The sequence below is a fragment of the Adiantum capillus-veneris genome, chromosome 19 (assembly GCF_014529385.1).
Source record: "Adiantum capillus-veneris isolate H3 chromosome 19, ASM1452938v2, whole genome shotgun sequence".
NCBI lineage: Eukaryota > Viridiplantae > Streptophyta > Polypodiopsida > Polypodiales > Pteridaceae > Adiantum > Adiantum capillus-veneris.
Window position 1 is genome coordinate 35,920,818 of NC_140949.1, and position 24,674 is coordinate 35,945,491.

The window sequence follows — 24,674 nt, forward strand, 5'->3', positions numbered from 1 at the left end:
AAGAATGGAGGCAACTTGCAGATGCTGGCCAAGGGGTCTAAACCCTAAGAAGAACAAGTAACAGAAGAAGAAGTCCTACCAACTTATGGGGACCTCGTCTGATGGGGCCCCAATGACATAAAGGGATTAAAATAAAGCAGGACTCACACACACCTACGCAAAGCTGATGATGTGGCAGTTGTACGGCAGATTTTCGAAAATTGCGGCAGCATGATGACATAGCAGGTTGTACGGATTTCCGCGTTTTGCGCTGGCTGATGATGTGGCAGGCTGTACGGATTTCTGTGATTTACGTTGGCAGCTTTTGGCTTTGCTTTTTGGACCAGAAGCTTTTGAGTTTTGAAGGCTTTTCATTGTAAGTGCTTTTCAGGCCAAGGGCCTTTAAATATGAGGTTAGGGCTTCTTCTCTGGCATGCTTCTTGGAGAGGTGCAGAGTCTGGAGTACCACCTTGTACTGTGTTGATGCAATATAAAGAAATACCGAAAGGGGCGCCAAGGTTTGGGGCCAATACTCTCTGGGGTGGAATTCCGCCACTCCGTGTCGCGTGTCGTCTCTCTCTCTCTCTCTCTCTCTCTCTCTCTCTCTCAGTTCAGTTGTTAGTGAAGTGCTAAAAGTCTGTTCTTTTCTATTGGCACGTGGTGCCCGTCTTGTGACACCCACACCCGGGGCAAATCAAGGGATGCTTGTTGGGTGCGATCCAAAACCCAATGATGTTTCTCTGTGTATGCCCGTAAATAGACTTGGACACTCCCAAGTCGAGAATCTACCGCGACACCACAAAAGATCACTTCAAAACAGTTCACAGTTCACAATTGATTCGACACAGGCCCGACGGAGTTCTGTGCCTAGAGATATTGGCCCCAAAGACTGGTGCCCCTCTCAGTATTTCTTTTTGTATAATCTGTGTTCAAAGTACAAGAGTGTAGGCAGGCGCTCACACTCAGACTCTCCGTCCAGATGCTCTGAGTTCTAGGTCCTGCCTGCATATTTAAAGAGTACAAAGGGATGCTAAAAGCAGAGCCCCCAAAAGGTTTAAAAGCTGTCAAAAGCTGAAAATTAAAAGCTTTGAAAATAAAGCAAAAGAGGCTTTTCCTCTCTCTCTGAACCCTTGCCTAAAATAAAGCAAAAAGGGTTCTCTCTCTCTCTCTCTCTCTCTCTCTCTCTCTCTCTCTCTCTCTCTCTCTCTCTCTCTCTCTCTCTGTGCAATTGCGTAGAAAAAGCAACGTAAAAAGCTATGCCCAAAAGTTGCGGTAGGTATGCCCGCCAAAAGCGCCGCGATTTGCGGACGTCCGTACGGCTGTCCACCTGGCAAGTCGTCCGCCATTTCCAGGTACAGCCAGCCACGTTAGTATTTAGGGTTTCCCACAGAGCAGAGAGTGTGTGTGTGTACTGGGCAGCCATGTCACAGTTTGTGACATACCCCCCTCTTAAAAGCATTGTAATCGCCCTCGATTACGCCTGTAAAACAGACAAAAGCCATAAACTGCCTTAGCAGACACTGATTGTTAGTACGGACGCACTAGGAACACACATCTAGCACATGTACCAATCACAGGACATCACTAGACATCACAGGACATCACATGACAAATCACATTCAACGTTCATTCGGATCTTAGACCATGATTGATCGGCAATGCAGCTAGCAATCGCATCTAGATCCACTCAAGGCCTCATAGATGCCCGATGACTAACCCCTATTGCAACCATGTCTACTTGAGATCATTCAGGCCAAATTGCTACAGTCATTTCGTCTATCAGTTCCTGCACTTAAAAACAAGTCGAGAACAAATTAGTTTCATATTCAAGAATTCCATTTCATAAAGTCATACAGCAGAATACTGTCAGCTCTTAGTATTCTTGAAGCTCAAAGAGACATCAATGACTCTAGTATTCAAAAATCAAGGCATCTGTTGACAAATGAGCGGAGTAACTCCCCTCTTGTGCAACCCACTGCACCAGATCTCCGGCCAAGCTGAATTCGGGGTTCCATTTGGAGTAGACTATGCTAAACCAAAAGCTTCAAGGTAAAGGTTCACAGTCTGAGGACTATCTGCTAGGTCCTCCTCCTCCATCCACTTCGCATCCAATGCAGGTTAGTTCTTGAATTAACCAAGAACAATTAACCAAGAACGGCCTTCGTACTTTACCCTTATTCTTTCTGTCCTTATGTGCCAAAATCTGTTCAGGAACAAGGATCTCCTTGTTTTCTTCCACTTCCGGTTGCTCATCAGGCTCCCCATCTTCGGGCATATCACCTTTAAAAGGTTTCAAGAGACTCACATGAGATGCATTGTGAATCCTCGAAGTGTCGGGCAGTTTCAGTCGGAAGGAGACATGTCACCAGCGTGTGACTACTATCTATCCTTTTTGTTGATTTCTTTCTTATTATCTATTTACTTTCACTTTTTGGAAACACCCCTCGGGAAATCTAACTGCCCTGCATTGCATAGCTAGTGTGGAACTGTCCAGAGGGAGTCCAGGCCTGAGGGCAAGAGAGCACTAAGGTTGGACAAGGACTATGGTTAGCCAAGTGGGGTCATTGACTAGCCAAAGTGGAATCCTTTGCTACAGAGGCTACATTTCAGTTTTGGATGTGGCCACAGTGTACAAAGAGGGTCGGATGACCTAGAAAGATATAATGGCAGCATCTCCTAAAATTTAGGGAACTGCTATTTTGGGACCTGAAAATGTCTTCGCGTCATTACGTGCAGTTTGACATGGGGATCATTTTGTTACTCTGTGACCAAGTCAACAGAGGCTGCAGGTGAGATATTTTTAGACCCGAGGGTCTAAAGCGGGAAAATGCACAAATGAGTGACACTTGGCACTCTGAGGCCAGTTTACTACTTATAGAGAAGGCAAAAACGTGATTTATAGCTGGGAGGCTCATTTTGCAAGTCTCTGTCACAGGTTAAGAGCTATGGAGTGCTTGCTTTCCCTCTTATGCACAGTGCGGTGCCAGGAGTGATGCCCTGCACGCTACGCACTGCCCTCTCTCTCCCCTTTGGCAGTATGTTATGCCCCTCTAGTGGGCTCTTCATTTGACCAATGTACAGTTGTGTGGGTTCATGCGCGATTGCCGAGGCAAGAGCCTCTTGCACAGGTACTGGATTAGCTAGCGGCTAATCCCCCCGCAGGTACAGGTGAATTCGGAGAGGTTTCACGCCAGAAATCTCGTCCGATTCAAAGGGCAAGTAGCCCTACAGGTGCGGGAGCTCGAGGACTTGCTAGGGATGCGACCGGCACGCGAAACGGAGCCCGAAACAGTGAATTACAGCCTGCTGTGTATTTTTGCAGGTTTAGGGTTTTGGCCCTAAACGGACCCTAATACCCCCAGGAGGTTCGGGGACGCAAGGGGACCGCTGTACAGGCGATCTGGCGTATTTTCAGGGCTGAAAACAGAGAATCCAGCGTGCTGCAGATTCTCGCCAGGTTTTGTAAAGTGCCCGTATGCGTCGGGAAAGTCGGCCAATGCGTGGGAATACTGACTGTGAAGGGTTCTAGTACAGTTATGCTGCCGAAATCAGGCTGGAACAGTGGAAATTCAGCCGAGTTTGTGCGGGGCAGCTTGTAGGGAACCACAGCGTTTATTCCCTCTTTTGAACAATAAAGAAATACCGAAAGGGGCGCCTAAGTTAGGGGCCAATCTGGTGTCTGTCTACTCATACAGGTGCAATCTAGCAGCCTGTATCCCTCTCCCCTTTGTTGTGTCTTGAAAGTACAGGTAAAATAGACGACTAATAATGGGTGAAAGCTAAATCAAGGTTTAAAGTAAAGTCTACCGCCCTTTTTGGATTGAACAGGCGGGTTTCATGGTTCCATCGACGGGATTAAATCACTTTTTTCCATAGAAGTGAGCCTTGGTCAATTTTCGGCTTGAAGACACAGGGGATCATAGACGAGACACAGGGAATTGTAATTATGGCTGACAGACCAGATGATGTGACTGAAGAGGTTTCCTCTTCACAGGGTCAACAGACACATGAAGTGGGTGAGTCCTCAAGACCACCACAGACAGATGACGATATATTCAGGACCCAGTTGGCTACTGCTGTGGCTATGTTCACACAAGTAATGCAGAACCCAAGGTTTTTAGCCTTTCTGCAACCTCCTGTTCCGTCTCAGCAAGTTGGGTCACTGGATCATATTCAAAAGCCTGTTAAGGCTCGAGCACAGGTGATTCATACCGCACAGTCAATGGAAACATCTGTACACTTGACGGAGAACATGCAGTCTCCACAACCTGTGCCTAAGGTGCAAGAACAGGTGGCTGAGATGCCAGTTTTTCAAGCTGTACCAATTCAGCCCGCCACCTTTCAGCAGCCTATAGCTGGTTCTAATGGGCAGGGAAGCAACTTACAGGCTATGCAACAGGTCTTCCCACCACCTTCAGTACACCCTGGCTATTTTGGAGGTGGATCGGTATTTCAGAGCATGGCTGGTCATGCACCTGGAAATCAGTTTTATACGCCAGGAACAGTGTTTGCGGGTGCTCAAACGATGATGCCTAACCCCATGTACAGTGTCATGGGTATGCAACCAGGGTTTCAAAGCACTCAGGGACAATTTGGGATGCCACAAGCAAATTTTGGTATGGCTGGAATTACAAATCAGCAGCCAAATATGGCATTTCCAGGTCAAGTTAATAGCGGCCAAGGAACACAGATGAACCCTATTAGTGTTCCCATGTTTCAATCACTTCCATATGACAATTTAACGCCGCTGGAGAGGCCAACTCCGTACAAAGAAGGTGGCAAAGGAGTGTCATTCACGACCTTTACAGGGTTTGATGACAGGAAGAAGGCTCTTTCATTCCTCCAGCAGTTTGACAAGGCCTATGCAGGGGGAAACTTTACAGAGGCTTCAAAGGTCCGCAAGGCAGCCACTTTCTTGACAGGGAATGCGGGACAATGGTGGACAACTTTATTGCTTCAAGGGCAAGCTCCGTCCACATGGATTTACTTCAAGCAGATTTTTGCAGCAGCATGGTTATCTGATGATTTCGAAGCAGATGTCATGACAGAATGGCACCAGCTTAATGCTGCCACTTGCAGAAATCTGGATGATTACAATCGGAAGTTTTGGAAAGCTCTACTTCCAGTAACTTCCTATAGGTTTGTGCCATTGACAGAACAGATTGAAAAATACTGTTGTGGCCTACCCAAAGGATTGAGAAAATACTGCACAAAGACCAAAGTCACTACTTTGACGCAGCTCATCGAGGTAGCAAACACTGGCAATGGTTTGCTCAAGGGAGAAGATTGTGAATTTAACACTGGCGTCAAGGCAGGATCAGGCAAGAAAAATTCAGCCAAGAAGCACGTTCCCAATGAGGCTCCTAAAGGGACTCAGGAGTCAGCCAACGCAGGGAAAGACAAAGCTACGGCTGAATCAGAAAAAGGACCAGCAAAGAAATGGAAAAGACGTTTTCCTCGCAAGTCAGAAGAGCAAAAGAAGGTCCTGAGGACAGAGAACAAATGCTTTATATGTGAGCAGCCTGGCCACATTGCTTACAACTGTCCTACAAAGAAAAGGCCAGCTGATTCTGAAGACAAGGAAGACAAGAAAGGAAAGAAGCCCATGGCTGGTCTAGTGCCAGATATGGTGGGCGACAAGCCAAATTCAGATGCAAGTGAGCTTTGCAGAGCATGGGGAAAGGTTAGGGATCAAACAGTGCTTATCTTCTTTGATCCAGGTGCCAAAGCCAACTTTATTTCCCCAGAATTGGCTTCAAAGTTGGGAATCAGACCTGAAGAGATGGGGTATACAGCAGAGGCAGGTTTGGCATGTCCTGGCCATACAGAGGCTGTGACACCCATCATTGGAAAGTTGCGTCTACATATCCAGTCCTATGTAGATGCTGAAGAATTTTACATCATGCCACTGGACGGATGTGATGTGTTGTTAGGTATTCCTTGGTTATTTCGTGTACAGGGAATCATGGATGCCTACAACAAAAAGATCACTGTACAGAGCAGGGGAAAGACTCACATTCTGGATGTAAAGCTTAAAGGGGAGTCTATTCCTACTGTATCAGCTTCTGCTATTACTTCTGTAATGAAAAAGCATCTTTCTGCGTACTTGATTTTTGCACGTGAAGTGTCAGATTGTGATGAATCAAATTTATCTGTGCTAGATAAAGAAAGGTCAATGTTTTTACAACAGTATAGTGACTGTTTTTCCGATTCATTACCGTCTCAATTACCGCCAGAGAGACCCGAGGACCATGCGATAGATTTGGTGCCAGGCAGTAGCCCACCAAATAAGCCTCCGTACAGGGTTAGTGCGGCTCAGCAGAAAGAGATAATGGGCCAAGTACAGGAGCTGTTAGAAAAAGGGCTGATTCAGCCCAGTTCATCTCCATTCTGTTCTCCAGTATTGTTGGTGCAGAAAAAAGATGGCTCATGGCGTATGTGCATCGACTACCGTGCACTGAACAAGAATACCATCAAGAATAGGTTCCCTATACCTAGAATTGATGATATTATGGACAAATTAGAAGGAGCAGCTATGTTTAGCAGGATAGATCTAAAGAGTGGGTATCATCAGATCCGCATTAGATCAGAGGATGTGCACAAGACTGCTTTTAGAACGACGTTTGGCCTTTACGAATTTTTAGTGATGCCCTTTGGTCTCACAAATGCTCCTGCTACGTTCAATAGGATGATGGACAGAATTTTCCGTCCACACCAGCAGTTTGTTGGTACATTCTTTGATGACATGATAGTCTACTCAAAGAATGAAGAGGAGCATAGGCATCACTTGGCCATTGTGTTCAAAGAGCTACGCAGTCATAGGTTGCTCATCAATGCAAAGAAAAGTGAGTTTTTTCTGGAAGAGATTCACTTTCTGGGACACATTGTCTCAAAGGATGGTGTCAGAATGGATCCTGCAAAAGTTGAAGCGATCAAGTCATGGCCAAATTTGAAGACGGTGCATGATGTCCGAAGCTTTTTGGGACTATGCTCCTATTACAGAAGGTTTATCCGAAATTTCGCTGAGATTGCTTCACCTTTACATGCTCTTCAAAAGAAGGCAGTCACCTTTAGATGGACACAAAAAGAGATTTCAGCTTTTAATCTCTTAAAGGAAAAGATGACTTCAGATCCAGTCATTGTGTTGCCAGATCTTAGGAAGTCATTTGTGGTCCAGTGTGATGCCTGCGGTAGTAGCATTGGTGCAGTGCTAATGCAAGATGGCAGGGTAGTAGCCTATGAGAGCAGAATTTTGCAAGGGCCAGAGATGACCATGCAGGTCTATGAGAAAGAGTTACTGGCTGTGATTCATGCGCTCTTAAGTTGGAAACACTACCTGCTAGGTGCAGATTTCGTTGTCCAAACGGACCATCAGACCTTGCGATACTTCTTGACACAAACAAAGTTATCTGAGAAGCATATGCGATGGGCAAATATCTTGTCCATGTTCCATTTTCAGATTGTGCATGTGGAAGGCAAGAAGAACGTTGTGGCTGATGCCTTGTCTAGGAAGCCACAAATTTCAGCTGTGTCGATTCCTTATCATCATGAACTTGATGATATGAGAGAACAGTATGCAAATGATGAAGATTTTGCAAGGGTCTTCGAGCAACTAATGGATGGACAACGTCATGAACACTATCTTCTTAAAGACGGGTTCATGATGATGCATGGCAGATTGTGTGTCACAAAGCCATTGCGACGCAAAGTTATGGAAGAGAGTCATGTCCCACCGTATGCAGGGCATCGTGGTATCGATGCTACAGTTAAAGCGGTTGAGACATTCTTCTATTGGCCTACATTGAGAAGGGATGTGGATGCCTTTGTGCGAGAATGCCTAATATGCCAAAAGGTCAAGTTTGACAGGCAAAAGGCACCAGGGTTATTGCAACCACTACCTATTCCAGATAAACCATGGGAAAGTATTGCTATGGATTTTATCTTTGATCTTCCAAGAACGCAGACAGGAAATGATGGTATTTGGACCATTATTTGCAGATTCAGCAAACAGGCTCATTTTATTCCTGTCAGGAAGAAGATAAAGCCAGATCAGATGGCACGCTTGTTTATGAGCAATATTTTCAAGTATCATGGCATGCCACAGTCGATTATTAGCGACCGTGATCCACGCATGACTAGTTTGTTCTGGAGAGGCTTGTTTGAGAATATGGGTACCACGCTCAAATTCTCTTCGTCATTTCATCCTCAAACAGATGGGCAGTCAGAAGAGGCAAATTCTACTGTCCTAGATTTGCTGAAGTGCTATGTGTCAGAGCATAAAGGAAAGTGGGAGCAGTATTTGCCATTGGTGGAGTATGCATACAATAATACAGTGCATTCATCAACTGGCAAGGCACCTTTTGAGATAGTTGAAGGTGGCAAGAAAGTTCCTCCCATACTGCATACAAAGGACAAGATATTTGAAGCAGATAAGTATGTTCAGGACATGGATGAAATGTACAAGAAGGTCAAAGTGGCCTTAGAAAGGACTCAGGCAAAGCAAAAGAAAGCAGCTGATCGTCACCGTCGTGAAGTGGTATATTCACTTGGTGATTGGGTGCTTTTACGTTTTGAAAAGGCAAGGTTAAAGAAGATGAAGGGCAAGGAAAGACTGTTTCCAAAGCTCAGCATGCGTTACTATGGGCCTTTTCAGGTATGCGACATAATCAGTGATGTTGCATATAGGCTGAAATTGCCTGACAGTTGGAAGATTCACAATGCGTTTCATGTGAGTCTTCTCAGACCCTATGTGGGTGATGTGCCAGAAGATATGCCAGCTGAAGATCAGCCGGAAGTCGAGGAACTTGACGAGATCTTGCTCCCTGAACAGATTTTGGCACACAAAGAAAGGAAAGTGAAAGGCAAGGTTGCCAGGCGTTACTTGGTAAAGTTCAGAAACTATCCACCAATGGATGCTAAGTGGATGGAAGAAGGTGAACTTGCAGAGTCACCAACTGTGTTATCACTTTACCTGGAAGCCTTCGATTTGCAACCTACCTTGACCCCTTGAGTTTCAAAGCTAAATGGATTGTCAGTGTGACAATGGCTTCTGAAACAAATGATGTACATGGTATTTAAAGTGAGCTCAAATGAAATACCTGTTACATGAATGTTAGAGCTGTACAGATTGTCAGTTTGGCAATTGCTCTTATGGAATGTCCAAAAGTTTGATTAGTGCTATAGAAGTGAGTATTTCTTGTCAGTTTGTCAAGGATACAGTGATTGCTTCTATTGAAGAGTACATGTGTAACTGCATTCTTAAACTGTCGGTTTGGGTATGCTCGAAAGTGTTACGGGATCCAACGTGTACTATAAGACAGTGGCAAAATGTGCAGCTACCATTTTGTCATTGGAAAGTTAGTGACTCAAAGCAATGGCAGAGTGCGAAGCTACCACTATGTCATTGGGACAGGGTTCACACGCAGGCAATACATGAGTCGACGAGGTGTTGAATACACCAGGGTTGACAATGAGCATGTATGTGTCGTATATGTGTCGACATGTGTTGAATACATCAGTGTTGACAGTAAGCATGGACGACATAGATGCAAACGAGCACGTTTGAGATTTCAAGAGGGGGGTATGTCACCAGCGTGTGACTACTATCTATCCTTTTTGTTGATTTCTTTCTTATTATCTATTTACTTTCACTTTTTGGAAACACCCCTCGGGAAATCTAACTGCCCTGCATTGCATAGCTAGTGTGGAACTGTCCAGAGGGAGTCCAGGCCTGAGGGCAAGAGAGCACTAAGGTTGGACAAGGACTATGGTTAGCCAAGTGGGGTCATTGACTAGCCAAAGTGGAATCCTTTGCTACAGAGACTACATTTCAGTTTTGGATGTGGCCACAGTGTACAAAGAGGGTCGGATGACCTAGAAAGATATAATGGCAGCATCTCCTAAAATTTAGGGAACTGCTATTTTGGGACCTGAAAATGTCTTCGCGTCATTACGTGCAGTTTGACATGGGGATCATTTTGTTACTCTGTGACCAAGTCAACAGAGGCTGCAGGTGAGATATTTTTAGACCCGAGGGTCTAAAGCGGGAAAATGCACAAATGAGTGACACTTGGCACTCTGAGGCCAGTTTACTACTTATAGAGAAGGCAAAAACGTGATTTATAGCTGGGAGGCTCATTTTGCAAGTCTCTGTCACAGGTTAAGAGCTATGGAGTGCTTGCTTTCCCTCTTATGCACAGTGCGGTGCCAGGAGTGATGCCCTGCACGCTACGCACTGCCCTCTCTCTCCCCTTTGGCAGTATGTTATGCCCCTCTAGTGGGCTCTTCATTTGACCAATGTACAGTTGTGTGGGTTCATGCGCGATTGCCGAGGCAAGAGCCTCTTGCACAGGTACTGGATTAGCTAGCGGCTAATCCCCCCGCAGGTACAGGTGAATTCGGAGAGGTTTCACGCCAGAAATCTCGTCCGATTCAAAGGGCAAGTAGCCCTACAGGTGCGGGAGCTCGAGGACTTGCTAGGGATGCGACCGGCACGCGAAACGGAGCCCGAAACAGTGAATTACAGCCTGCTGTGTATTTTTGCAGGTTTAGGGTTTTGGCCCTAAACGGACCCTAATACCCCCAGGAGGTTCGGGGACGCAAGGGGACCGCTGTACAGGCGATCTGGCGTATTTTCAGGGCTGAAAACAGAGAATCCAGCGTGCTGCAGATTCTCGCCAGGTTTTGTAAAGTGCCCGTATGCGTCGGGAAAGTCGGCCAATGCGTGGGAATACTGACTGTGAAGGGTTCTAGTACAGTTATGCTGCCGAAATCAGGCTGGAACAGTGGAAATTCAGCCGAGTTTGTGCGGGGCAGCTTGTAGGGAACCACAGCGTTTATTCCCTCTTTTGAACAATAAAGAAATACCGAAAGGGGCGCCTAAGTTAGGGGCCAATCTGGTGTCTGTCTACTCATACAGGTGCAATCTAGCAGCCTGTATCCCTCTCCCCTTTGTTGTGTCTTGAAAGTACAGGTAAAATAGACGACTAATAATGGGTGAAAGCTAAATCAAGGTTTAAAGTAAAGTCTACCGCCCTTTTTGGATTGAACAGGCCGGTTTCAGACATCATTTATCTTTTTGGAGATCTGGAAAGGTCCGTAGTATCGCATACTAAGCTTTGGAAAAAGCCTCTCCTTTCCCTTCTTCTTTCTCATGCCTGCCTTGTCAAAACGTAAGAGTACCCAATCATCCTCCTTCAATTTCAAATCGCGACGATGGCGATCTGCTGCCTTTTCTGTCTTTCCTGAGATTTCTGCAAAGCCTCGCGGACCTTGGCAAAAGTAGTGTCCAAGTCGGGAGTGTACTCATCAGCTTCAAAAATCTTATCTTTCGTGCTTAGGAAGGGTGGAACCTTCACATTACCTTCAATAATCTCAAATGGTGCCTTCCCCGTCGAAGAGTGTATCGTGTTGTTGTAGGCAAATTCCACCAAAGGTAGATACCTTTCGCATTGAGTCTTCTGATCCGAGATGTAAGACTTCAATAAATCTAAAACCACTGATAGCAATCTCAGATTGCCCGTCAGTCTGCGGGTGGAAAGATGACGAGAACTGCAACCGCGTGCCAATGTTCTCCCAAATTGCCTTCCAAAACAAACTTGTGAATCTGGGGTCCCTATCGGAGACAATCGTCTCAGGCATGCCATGTAATCTGAAAATCTGGGCCACAAACAGTCTCGCTAAGTGATCCCGCTTGACTGTTTTCTTTACTGGAATGAAATGAGCCTGCTTACTAAATTTGTCAATAACAGTCGAGATACCATCGTGACCACTGTGTACCGGGAGATCAAAAATGAAATCCATTGCAATACTTTCCCATGGGCGGGTGGGTATGGGCAAAGGCTGTAATATTCCTTGTGCTTTATGCCTGTCAAACTTGACCTTATGTCATACCAAGCAACTGCGTACAAACTCGTCCACAGCCTTCTTGAGTCTCGGCCAAAAGAAGTATCTCTCTACCGCTTTCATGGTGGTAGCAATGCCGCAGTGACCCGTAAAAGGCGGGCAGTGGCATTCAGTCATAACCTTTTCCCTCAACTCTGTGTAAAGCACAACATGGTTTTTCTCATCAAGTAGCCATCCCGAATGGAATATCTTGCTACTGTCTCCCCATCCTGTATCTGTGTGAAATGTCTGCAAAATCCGTATCTGTGGCATACTGGTCGACCATATCCTCGAAGCTCCTATGATGTATGACGGAAATAGCCAAAACCAACGGCTTCCGAGACAAAGTATCTGCCACCAAATTCTTCTATCCCTGAACATGGACAATCTGGAAGTGAAACTGTGACAAGATGTTCGCCCACCGCATCTGCTTTTCCGAAAGCTGCTTCTGTGACAAGAAGTAGCGTAAACTTTGATGGTCTGTAAAGACAGTGAAATCTGCTCCGAGTAGGTAGTGCCGCCACCGAGTAAGAGCATGGATAACCGCCAAAAGCTCTCTCTCATAAATCTGTGATGTGAATTCCGGCCTTGAGAACAATCGGCTCTCATAAGCAATGACATGGCCTTCTTGCATTAAGACGGCACCCAGACTACGACCACAAGCATCACAATACGACTTTTGCAAGTCTGGCAAAGTCAAAACTGGTCCCGTAGTCAATATCTCTTTCAATGTCTGAAAGGCAGTCACCTCTGTGGGTCCCCACGAGAAAGGGACTCCTTTCTGCGTCAAGATATGCAAAAGGGAAGCCACCTCTGTAAACTTTCTAATGAACCGCGTAGAGTACGAACACAATCCCAAGAAGCTTCTAACTTCATGGACATTCTTCAAATCGGGCCAATCACGGATAGTCTCTATCTTGCCCGTATCCATCTGCACTCCTGCTGTTGACACAATGTGTCCCAAAAAGTGTATCTCTGGTAGGAAAAATTCACTTTTCTTCGCATTAATCACTAACTTGTGATCTCGTAATGCTTGAAAGACTTGAAGCAGATGATCTCTATGTTCTGCCTCATCCTTGGAGAAAACAATGATATCGTCAAAGAAAGTACCAACAAATAGGTTGTACTCTCTAAAAATCGTGTCCATCATCCAATTAAATGTCGTAGGAGCATTGGTTAAGCCAAAAGGCATGATAAAAAACTCAAATAACCCAAAAGGCGTCCGAAAGGCTATCTTGTAGACATCTTCCGGCGCGAATCGGATCTAATGATATCCACTTTGCAAGTCGATCCTGCTAAAGCTCGAGGATCCCTGAAGTCGGTCAAGTATATCATGGATTCTAGGAATCGGAAATCTGTTCTTGATGGTGATTTTGTTTAGAGCTCTATAATCAATGCACATTCTCCAAGATCCTTCTTTCTTCAAAACCAACAACACTGGAGAGCAATACGGTGAAGTACTAGGCTGGACAAGACCCTTTTCCAAGAGGTCTTTCACTTGGTTCATAATCTCTTCGTTCTGGTCTTAGCTCACACGGTAAGGTGACCGGTTCGGTGGTGTGCTTCCAGGTATCAGATCAATGGTATGATCTGCAGGACGAGCGGGTGATAACTCGCCTGGCAGGCCCTCTGAGAAGCAATCGGCATGAGCGTGGAGAAAATCTTGGCGTTCTTTATCAAGTTCAGACATATTTGTCCTATCCTCATCACTCAACTCTTTCAAAAAGATCGAGTAAACAAACAGATTGGATTTCATTAATTTAGAAATGGTAATTTAGAAATGGCCGAAGCCTATACAATAGGGACAGACGAAGATGGTTCCAAGCAGATCTTATGTTGCGTCCATACTCTTGAGTCAGCCAAGAAGAAATAAAAAGGCTTTTGAATTTCAGCCATTTAACTGGCGCAGTCTTGTTTAATAGAAGCGTGGACCACCAAATTCGAGCATTCCCAAAGTAAGAGGCAGCTCTCCGAATCTTAGAGTGCTTTTAGTAATGCCCTCCTGCGAAAGCGATGTCAAACTGCTGTATAAAAGACAAAGCCTTCGAAGCATCTCTATAACCAGAAAACGTGTCAAATTTAATTGAGTGTCCACCTTCCTTAAACTCTCGGACTTTCTTGCTTTTGTCTTCCAGAAAGTCATACTAGTTGGCTTTGTAAAAATTCTTCTTCTTTGCATAAAAGTTGCTGTCATCAAACTCCGAACTATTGGTAGGCGAGTCCTCTGTAGAACTGTCAACCACGGGGCGAGATTTAGGCTTCTTTGCCTTTTTCTTGCCCTTTCCCAACCAATGCTTGTTGCTTTGCTTTTTACCTTTTCTGTCTTCTTTGCTCGAGTCAGATGAGCTAGAAGAACTGTAAGAAGAAGAAGAAGAAGATGAAGAAGAAGAACTGAGTACTCCTTCAAATCGTACACGCTTCTTCTGCTTTCTTGTCTTTTCAAAAGTAGACCGACGACCCAAATAACCCGGGAAGTCAGTGCCTTTCTTTTGCTTTTTGTCGTGCTTTTTAACTTTGTTGTGCGCGTCAAAAAGCTGAGCAAAATTCGTGCATCAACCACCTCTTCTAATTCTTGCTCTGTATACTTCCTGGGAGTAGAAGGTTTCTTGAGAGCGGGTTTGGGGGGTGGCGTTGTGGTCTTCTGCCACTGCGTGTGCACCTCTTCGAAAGAAGTGCGGGTCATATATTTTACCAATTTTGGGTCCTTGGCAAAATTAAGCATCATCTTTGTTGCGTTGCCGATCAATTGTCCACGCTTCATCTGTTGACACTCTGCTTGAGTAGGCCGAGGCGGGCGGTACTCCTCGTGTAAATCTTCGTTGTGATCCCTTCCCGCATCTCCGGATGCAGAGGGAGTCGACTGGTCTTTGCCTGAAGCCATAGGTGCGGTGCCGCGTAAAAAGGATCGGATTTCCTGTAGGAGAGAAATCGGCGCGCTCTGATACCACTGCAACAGACTTGGACACTCCAAGTCGAGAATCTACCGCGACACCACAAAAGATCACTTCAAAACAATTCATAGTTCACAATTGATTCGACACTGGCCCGGCGGAGTTCCGTGCTTGGAGATATTGGCCCCAAAGACTGGCGCCCCTTTAGTATTTCTTTTTGTATTAATCTGTGTTCGAAGTACAAGAGTGCATGCAGGCGCTCACACTCAGACTCTGCGTCCAGTTATGAGGCCCTGCCTGCATATTTAAAGAGTACTAAGGGATGCTAAAAGCAGAGCCCCCAAAAGCTTCAAAAGCTGAAAATTAAAAGCTTTGAAAATAAAGCAAAAGAGGCTTTTCCTCTCTCTCTGAATTCACCCTTGCCTAATATAAAGCAAAAAGGGTTCTCTCTCTCTCTCTCTCTCTCTCTCTCTCTCTCTCTCTCTCTCTCTCTCTCTCTCTCAGCAATTGCGTAGAAAAAGCAACGCAAAAAGCTATGCCCAAAAGCTGCCGCAGGTATGTCGGCCAAAAGCGCCGCGATTTGTGGAAGTCCGTACGACTGTCCACGTGGCAAGTCCTCCATATCCGGGTAAAGCCAGCCACGTCAGCATTTAGGGTTTTCCACAGGGCAGAGAGTGTGTGTGTACTGGGCAGCCACATCACAGTTTGTGACAATGCCCAACCACCAAAAAGTAGTAATTATGCAAGACTAGTGGCTAGACTAGAGGCGAGTCAAAAAACCTTTTGGAGCCGATGCTAATGCTGAGCTGCTGCTTGGACGGCCTTCTTGCTTGCCATCAAAATATGTCGCCCAGATTTGCAGTGTATTGGAAAAAAGAAACCTTAGGGTGGTTGGGTGAGGCAAAAGGATCTTGTCACAGTCACTCTCTAGGGTCCCACTATAGCTGAGCTAAAGGCCAACCTCTGAAGGCCCACAACCTCCGTTCTCCTTTGATTCCCGCCTGAGGATCAAGGACCCACTGTTGTGCTGCCGCTGCGACAACTCTAATCCTCTAGAAAATGCACTCTAAGACCTGCATGGCCGACGCCCACCTAATATGAGTGCGCTTACGCTCACGGTGCTCCTTAGAGAAAAAGCACTGTCCCTCATTAGTACAAGCTCTGTCCCTCATCAGTACAAGCTCTGTTGCAATCAACGCCTCTAGCTGTGTGAACGTTCCAATCCAATGTGGGACTTGGAGCTCAAAGGTATATAACAATGTGCTGGAAGTGTTGCCTGGATGTCTTGCTGCGTGGTTAATTCTCCTCGAATGAGGCTCAATATGGCCAGTTGGACATTCTTGGGTATGTTGCAAAAGCAAATCCACTCCCCATATCTGTTTAGGTCTAACTCTGCGAATGGTTTCCAAGCTACATAGGCCTACTGATTAACATATGACCATGCTCATCTATCAGCGTAGCAAGGGGCTCCAAATCAATGGCTTGCCAAGTCGCTCCTCCATGTACAATGGTGTTGCTTGAAGAGGTAGGTCGTCTCCTCTTCAACAAGCTAAAGGCAAATCAATCATCCTATCCTTGGCTCAACCCGACCCTGCATACTTGTTTGTGTGGGTCTCTAGGTGCTGTGGGCCACTTCCTAGCGGAATACGAGCTTGGAGTTTGGTCAAAAGAAGCTCCTGCCAAGGCTCAACACCCTGGAGGAGATTTACAAACAATGAGTTTTCCTAGCAAGCGCCAGGACCGGTCTCTGAAAAGTAGGATCATAAGCTCAAGACCACCTTGCGAGATGAGTAACCGTGGTGTGTGCATGCTGATCCTATATGCCCGATCATAGAAAGTTCCAATAAGCCGTTGAATTTGGCTTGTACGGGAGCTTGAGAAGATCCAAACTGAAGTGGCATACCGCAATGTCTCTGAAAGCAATTGATTCCACCACAATCTCTAGGGAGAGGTAGGCTGTACTCTAGTGTAGAAGCTTCCTTTAGATGCTTGAGGAGGGGTGCAATCTGTCGCAAGGTTGCATAATACCGTGAATTTATCGTCCAAGATGTAATATTCATACGAGTATGTATTGGTCATCGTACTCTTGTATTGGTTCTTGACCCGCACAAAGGTCAAGGGCATAGTATTGCTTAGCCTTTTGGCTCGACTAGAACTCTAAAAATTAAGTGCTATTCCAAGAAATTTTGCTATTGCTAGAGAAACAAATTGTCTTTTGTAATGTTATACAATCCTTCAAAAGCTATTGATGCCCTCCTCTCTATAACCTTGGTAAATTTGTCTTCTGAAAGCCATAGAGAAAGGGATTGCTAGTTTTGCAGTAAAGTTTGAGGAGTTTGTAGGAGGTCAAGGTGTTTCTTCTCCATTGGAAGTTTGTAGTCCTCAAGAAAGCTTCTTAGCTTCTTGCACTAGGAACATTTCTTCAGGAAGGAATAGCTTAACTTCTTCTGACCTTTATGCTTGTGATTTTGTTATTGCCTGTGTAGATAAGTATACTATTAACTTTGTTGTTATGTGCAAAAAGTTCTATTTAAACTGCTCATTAGGTATACTCAACTTGAAGTATACTCCCTAACTTACAACGGTTGTTATCTCTTGCTGCAAGAGGTTATCTTGAAACATCACGACTTTTGTAAGTCTTCTGGTTTGAAGTGCCATTCTAAATTGCCCTTTTTGTACACCATTTGGAAGTTCCACAAGAACACTATCAAACCTGGATTTATGGTCGCTTCTTGTAACATTTCTCTAATAGAGGTTTCCAAATAGCTAAATTTTTGTTTAAAGCCACTTTGTGTGGTGTTCGTGAAATTTGGAATTTTTTTTTGAAGGAAGCAGATGTACCTTCTGATTCCAATTGGATCTTAAACGATTCTTATATGAGAAATCATCTCCAATGTTTGGACTTCACAATGGTATATACAAGTTTGAGAAGGATAGGTATAAAGCGTTGCTAGTAGAAAAGTAAGCTTGGCACCTTGACTTTTTCTGGCTAAAAGATAAGAATGTAGACATTGACAAGGGAGGAAGAGATTTACCAAGATTGTAGATGACATTCTCTAGTAAGTTTTCTTTTGCTGCTCACTCATGCCATCTTATTTCTTAACTTGTTGAGAAAGGATACTTGTTCAAACAAAAACCGCCTTGCCATTTTAACAAGCTCTGTGCCTAGTTAGGAAGCACCTTGCCATGTCAGCCAACAGTTCTCCAGCTCGTCCTTTGCTAGAAGCTCCTTGCTACATCACCAAACTGCTCAAGCTCCTCAAGCAAAGCTTTTTAGTCAGCAATTTGTGACATTCCCTCCCCTTAAAAGAAGAGTAATTGGCCTCGATTATACCCACAAAAACTGAGCAATGTGTGAGAAGACAGTGACATCAGGCAGTCATGTACATGAGCACGTCGTCCAAACAATACGCATTATGGCGCGCACACCATGAAATATGCCAATTGGATCCACATCATGTACAAATGCTTACAACTATCTTGTCTAGAGTTCTATCGGAACTCGCTAGGCGCACTCCTTCCCCATGGATCTCTCACTAAAACAGATTAGCCAACATCCACATCATGTACAAATGCTTACAACTATCTTGTCTAGAGTTCTATCGGAACTTGCTAGGCGCACTCCTTCCTCATGGATCTCTCACTAAGATAAACTTTCACATAGAGCCAAATTGGCTCATCCCTGGGCCTGGCTTCCGGAAGCTTGCATTTACTTTGGCCTAGCTCACACCTCGAGGATTATCGTTCCTTACCACCAGCCCACACCTCAGGAATGGTGGCTGTGCGTGCACTGCCTAGGATCTTTAGCTTTAGTGTTGCTATCACACAAGATAGCGCACAAATGAGCCAAGAGTCCTATATATAAGACTCTTGTAACACCTGAACCCAAGGTCCTCGTTCACATGTGCTTGCCCATCCCATGTGTAGGGATGTAAAAGTCTCATCATGCTTGGAATTGCAGCGATAACCTTGACTGGATGGCCACAAATTACAAAAGTGACAGGATAGAGTGCTTATATATCTTGTCAGTTTGTTGTGAGTGAAGTGTAATTTACAAGCTTTGCTATTCAATGGGTAGATATTCCGTTGTGGGACCAGAAGTTACTGGACCTTACAGCTTTTGGATCGAGCCTTCAAGCCTCAGATTACCCCTGAATGCATGCAGTGTCTTTGACATTTGCCTTGGACGTATATGTATGTTCAACCTGACAGAGGTCATCAAATTTGTTGACACTTGAATGGAGTTTTCACTCTGTAAGAGCCTCCTTTTGCCGGTATGCTTTACAGAAAAATTAGATTTCTTATGTAATCAAATCTCTGCTTATCTTCTCATGCATTTGAGTATCATTGAAATACAAATTCTCAAGGTGCTAGATTAGACATTGCCATCAACCTTTGCTGTAATTGGGATTCTTTTCAAACTTGTCTCGTTGCTACTTCAAGTTGTGGGCAATTGATGTCGAGGGGTTTCTACTTACCTTTAGAGGGGAAAATTCCTTCTGAAATGCCTTTTATGCTTTATTATGTGTTCTATTTATTGCATTTGTTGACTGCTAGGTTGAGTCTTGGCCTGTATCTCAAACTTCTCTTGTTGCTACTTCAAGTTGTGGGCAATTGATGTTGAGGGGTTTCTACTTATCTTTAGAGGGGCAAATTTCTTATGAAATGCCTTTTATGGTTTATTATGTATTCTATTTATTGCATTTGTTGACTGCTAGGTTGGGTCTTTATGATGGGAACTTTGTATTTAAGTGTTGTATTGTTTGTGTGTGTGTGAGCATGCGGTGATGATACTTTCTGGTCTGTGATGTCAATGGGAATGCTATAATACTTGTCAATTGTAAGCATCATAGGGCTTGTGGTTTTTAAGTTTGTGGATTACTATTGGTTTTATTATGTAAGAATCCCAATTCTTTCTTTTTCTAAGTGAAGGTAGTGCTATATCACACCATATTTTAAGGACATTTTTCTGGACTGTGCCGGAGGCGTACTTTGTTCTCCACATCTTTAACCTGAAGATCAGATTGCGGCTATACATGACAGTTTTAATTGTCTTGGAGCTGCAACTCTAAACAAATTTGCCTTGTAGTTGCAACTCCAAGAAGTTGGATGCCAGTAGTTTAAACAGCAGTCTTCAAGAGTAGGGTGTCTATTGTTTAACCAGTTGATTGCACAAGACAGTTAGACAACGTTAAATTGCTTGAAGGATTCAAGGGATTTTATAGCCTTGTCTTGAAGAAAGTTTTTAAAACCCTTCCATGATTGTTTGGTGAAGGAAATGGAGGCATACATCAGAGGCCTTATTCCAAATTTGGCACAGCTTCGAGACATTCCTGCCCCATTCTTGCCAATGTATTGTCGAATAGCTGCACGGAAGTTTTTCTTTTTCTGTGATCCACATAGACGAGGTATGCTATTTCTTTCTTCTGCATTCCATTTTTTATAGATTATAGTCCCTCCATAGTTGACACAGCATATTACAGATTTGTAAGGAGTGCATGGTCCTTGCAAGGTCTTTAGAGATCAAAGCTCGATCAAACAAAATCTGAATAAGAACACGTCATTTGTGTAGGTTATGATCAATGTAGGAGTTGTCTTGCACTCCTCTTGTTGTTCTCATCTGTGCATTAACAAGGAACAAACCTTTGCATTGATTGCAGGAAAACTTTGCATTAAGAAGGTGCTTCTAAGCAATTGCCTTGCTGAACTGATGGAACTTCATCAGGTGTGTTGATTAATCTAGTGCTCGGTCTTCGCCTGTTGATCCTAATCTGTCAGTGTCGCAGGGATGTGACGCTAGCTACATGCATAAAGTTTTGACTATTCTAATTGCTGTTATTCTTTCCCTTTCCCTCAAGACCTTTGGAATTAAGTATTGGATGTGTGCCTTCACCGTTGTTTAATGTTCAACTCTCAGCTGTCAGCTTCTGATTCAAGGATCTCACACTTACCGTACACATTAATATTCAGTAATTTTACTTGCTGTTGTTCTTTGTCAGGTGTCATTGAAAACTTCAGTGTAAATTAACTTCATGCAAATTAGGACTCAGAGCTCTGGTGCCTTGACTGTACCAAATGCTTATTTAACATTTCAGTTCTTGAGAGCCAGAATCTCACAGCTGATGGGTGCATTTAGATCGATCTAGTTTATGTCCTATCGTGCTGTTTCCATCCATCAAAGAGATATCTTTTGAATGCCTAGCAGACTTTTTATACTGTCTGGACAAATGGAGTGAGGTGGTTCTGGAGAATCTGATGAGATTGATGCTTTACAAGACAATCGGCAGCTGTGAAGAAAGAAGAGAAGTTTTTAAATCAAAATGTGTGGTTGAAACAAGGGGTTAATGGAATGCTGTGAAATGACTCTTCCCTTTTCGCTTTTGCATTTATAATAGGAGCAATATTTTTACTCCTTAGAACACTCAAATCATCACATAGTAGACTGTCTTGTCAGTATGACTTGCACGTATGCCGGGCTGGCTTTTATCATCATAGTACAAAGTGTTGGTACTTGAAGGGACACAGAAAAGCAACAAAACGGACTATTTACAAGATTCAGTGACTGGAAAATTACTGATAAGCTCACATTAGAAGTATGTCAAAAGGCTCCAATAACACAAATATGGAGTTTTATAAATTATACATCACTTGATTATACAAAAAGACGTGAACGAAATGACTAAGTAGACATGGAAGAATCTTTCTCACCTCAGCTCGGTCATGGCTATCGATGATGGCTGCTTGGTCATGGCTATCAATGATGGCAGTAGCCTTCATTGTGTTGTTTCCTGATCCCGAGCCTTTGTTTTTTCTTTGTTGGGGATATCTCTGCATAGAAGGAGAGGACATTTTACTTGTCTGTTTTAATATTAAACTAGAAAATTGTATGGTACAGGAGGTTGAGGACGAAGCAGCTGAAGGGGAACAGGCTGAGAACTGGTTCTCTCTAGGGAGTGCACAGAGGATATGTGGTAAGGTGTTTCAAATTCTGGTTTACATTTGTTGTGAGCGGCCTGAAGTTCTTTCATGCTCCATGGCAATATACTTTTCCATATGAACTTGTTTCGAAGAGGTAGGTGATTTCTGCATAGATGCCTTGAGTTCTTCACATTTTCTAATTTGCTTGACAATTTTTTGGATCACAGATGTTTTCCTTTCATTAGACAAAGACATGAACGGTACGTTAAGCAAGCAGGAACTCCAGGAGTACGCAGAAGGGACACTGACAGACATCTTTATTGAACGAGGTTAGTCTTTCAACTTTGGTTTAAACTTGTAATTGTTGTGTCAGAGTTGGTCAGCTTTCATGGAATCTAAGTTTCCATTTGCATGCTGCTTGCTCTTTATATGTCCATGTAGTAGCAGAGTAGGGCTTTGACATAATTGGTTATGAATCATTTGAGCATGCAAAGGAACAATGTCCAACAGGTTCACTTTTAAAATCCAACTGCCAATTTTTTGCTTAGCTAGTTGGAGCTATGTAATTTCTTGTTGCTGGAGGATGCCAACTACAAAACAGGAGGTGACTTCTGTCTATTTTGGTGTTTACCAGCCCTTTCCGTATTTTCTTGCAGTCTTTGATGAGCATGTGCGAAGAAGCAGAAATAGTGGAGGAAGTGGTCGTGAGATGGACTTCGAAAGCTTTTTAGACTTTGTTCTGGCATTGGAAAACAAAGATAGCCCAGAAGGTTTGACATATCTGTTCCGATGTCTGGATTTGCAGAACCGCGGATTTCTCACAACAGCTGACATCCACTCACTTTTCAGGCAAGTGTTCAAGAATCTGATTGAATTGTTATTCCTCTTCTGAGTAATTTTATTTTCTCCAACGACACCATATAATTTGTTTTTAATGGGAGGCTCTCATTTGTCTAAAACGAGCTTATTAGCTTGGGAGAAGTCAAAAAAGCTTATCACAACTATAGAGCTTTAGAGCTTTACACGAACTCTGCATAAATCTTTTGGCTTTAGAATAGTACTGTTGATGCTCTGTGGTTGTCTCTGGGGCCATGCTTTTTGTCTGTAGCTATGCGATCCTTCTGAGTTATCCTCCAATCATATTTTTTCTTTGAAGGAAAAAGTTTGTACTATTGGTGTCTTACCTTACAATGGATTGCACCATAGAGTAACTCAGTGGGGGTTTACCATCTTCTTGTAACTAGCAGTTTGAGTAATGGACCCTCGGGGGGTTGGCATAGAGAAAATAATCTATGTTATGTATGTTCAAAGGGTATATACTTAAACACACTGAGGTATATAACCCCCTTTTTTTGGAGAAACTTACAGATTTACTCCGGGATGCTGTTGAGTATTATGAGACATGCTGCATACTTTTTCTTGTTGAATGAAGGTTTTTTTTCCAATACCTTGCAGAGATGTGCATCGCAAGTGGATTGAGGGTGGCAATTATGACCTATGTATAGAGGATGTCAGGGATGAGATTTGGGACATGGTGAAACCGCAAGATTCTTTAAGAATCACCTTGCAGGACCTGCTGCAGTGCAGACAAGGAGGCACTGTTGCCAGCATGTTGACAGATGTTCGAGGATTCTGGGCTCATGACAACAGAGAGAACCTCCTTCAAGAAGAGGAGGAAGTAGAAGAGGAGGAGTGACACACACACACACACACACACTTTTGAATAACTTTTCTCTGATATTTTTACCTTCCTCAGGAGGGACGCAATACAGTTACTGCTTTGGTTCATTGCCTATACCTTCGTCAGCATGCGCCTATACGCACCTCCTCTGTAAGTGACTAATGTAACTTATGTATCAGTTTGCCCAAGGAGTAGCAGGCGAGTCCAGCAATCTTCTCACCCTATATCCACCCCCAGAATCTGGAATGTGTGCATAACAAAAACACCCAAAAGTTCTAAAATGCAAGACTGAAGGCTCCTTAACTGAGTAGACTTCTTGAGTTGTCATGCCCTATAAATCCGTGTTGAAACTCTTTAAATGTAGAGGGAATGAACTGTAGAGTTGCAACCCAGCTGATGTTTACCCTGCACGGCTTTGTAGACCTGCCAAGTTGGCATCTTCCTCATTGTTCTGTCGTTTGGCATTCCGAAGGGAGGCAGCAACATGTAAAACCATGTCCAAATTCGGAGTCAGGGCTTTGATTTGGGGCCAGTTCACAGGAGATGAACCGTGAGGGGTCAGGATGCCGTAAGGCATTATCATTGTTCTTTGTAAGGGGAGTGCTTTGTGCTGAATGCGTCGAAACTAAAACGTCTCCAAACTACTTCATTTCTTGGTCCTCCGGATTGGGTCATGCTATTATAAGCAAGCATCCAGTGATCCAGAGAGGAATTGGCAGTAATTTATGTTTTGTGAAAGTAATCATATTCATTCCATTTGGCCCAGTGTCCTAACAAATTTGGTGTAGCCACGTAAATTTGTAAAGCATTTTTCTGGATTCTAGACCAGTATGGGTGTTCAGAAATGCATGTCTTACAATCATTATGTAGATGGATCTAGAATGGTGTTTTGAAGGTTTCTTAGGGCCATGATGTGAAAACTAATAAGTTGGTAATCAAGGAGGTAATGCCTAAGCACTGGAGAAGTGAGTATGTTTGGATGTAGAAATATTGTAAGGAGCTGGTTTTGACTTCGGCGCCAGGCTCGGCATTTTTCTGATGCCTCGGCAGAGAATGACATAGCATAAGACATCATATTAAAATTGTGTTTTGAATTTAGTAGTGCTAAGTATGGCGCCTTGACCTTATTGCCAATTTTGAGACTCTCAATGGCTTGTTTTTCTTTTGTTTCTTCTGGTTGCTTGATATTGGCTAGTGGGAGGCTTTTTTCGGCCTTGTGATTTGACCTTGGATCTTTTCTTCACGCAATCTTTTGTCATGCGTAGTATCTCCACGTCTACATCCTTAGGTGCGAAGCTAACATGTTTGACTCAGCTTTCTGT

The 24,674-nt window shown here is 43.9% G+C and overlaps 1 protein-coding gene across 1 annotated transcript in view; it reads left to right on the top strand.

Annotated features, from left to right (window-relative positions):
• The window catches only part of FASS (tonneau 2 (TON2)), a 78,930-nt gene extending 54,822 nt beyond the window's left edge, over positions 1 to 24,108 (top strand). The window contains exons 7-12 of the mRNA XM_086490443.1: positions 20,029 to 20,161; positions 20,414 to 20,478; positions 21,649 to 21,724; positions 21,899 to 22,000; positions 22,328 to 22,520; positions 23,127 to 24,108. Coding sequence (XP_086346569.1) covers positions 20,029 to 20,161; positions 20,414 to 20,478; positions 21,649 to 21,724; positions 21,899 to 22,000; positions 22,328 to 22,520; positions 23,127 to 23,367 — 810 coding nt within the window. The 3' untranslated portion in view covers positions 23,368 to 24,108. The remainder of the gene's footprint in view (positions 1 to 20,028; positions 20,162 to 20,413; positions 20,479 to 21,648; positions 21,725 to 21,898; positions 22,001 to 22,327; positions 22,521 to 23,126) is intronic.
• The last annotated feature ends 566 nt before the right edge of the window (positions 24,109 to 24,674 follow it).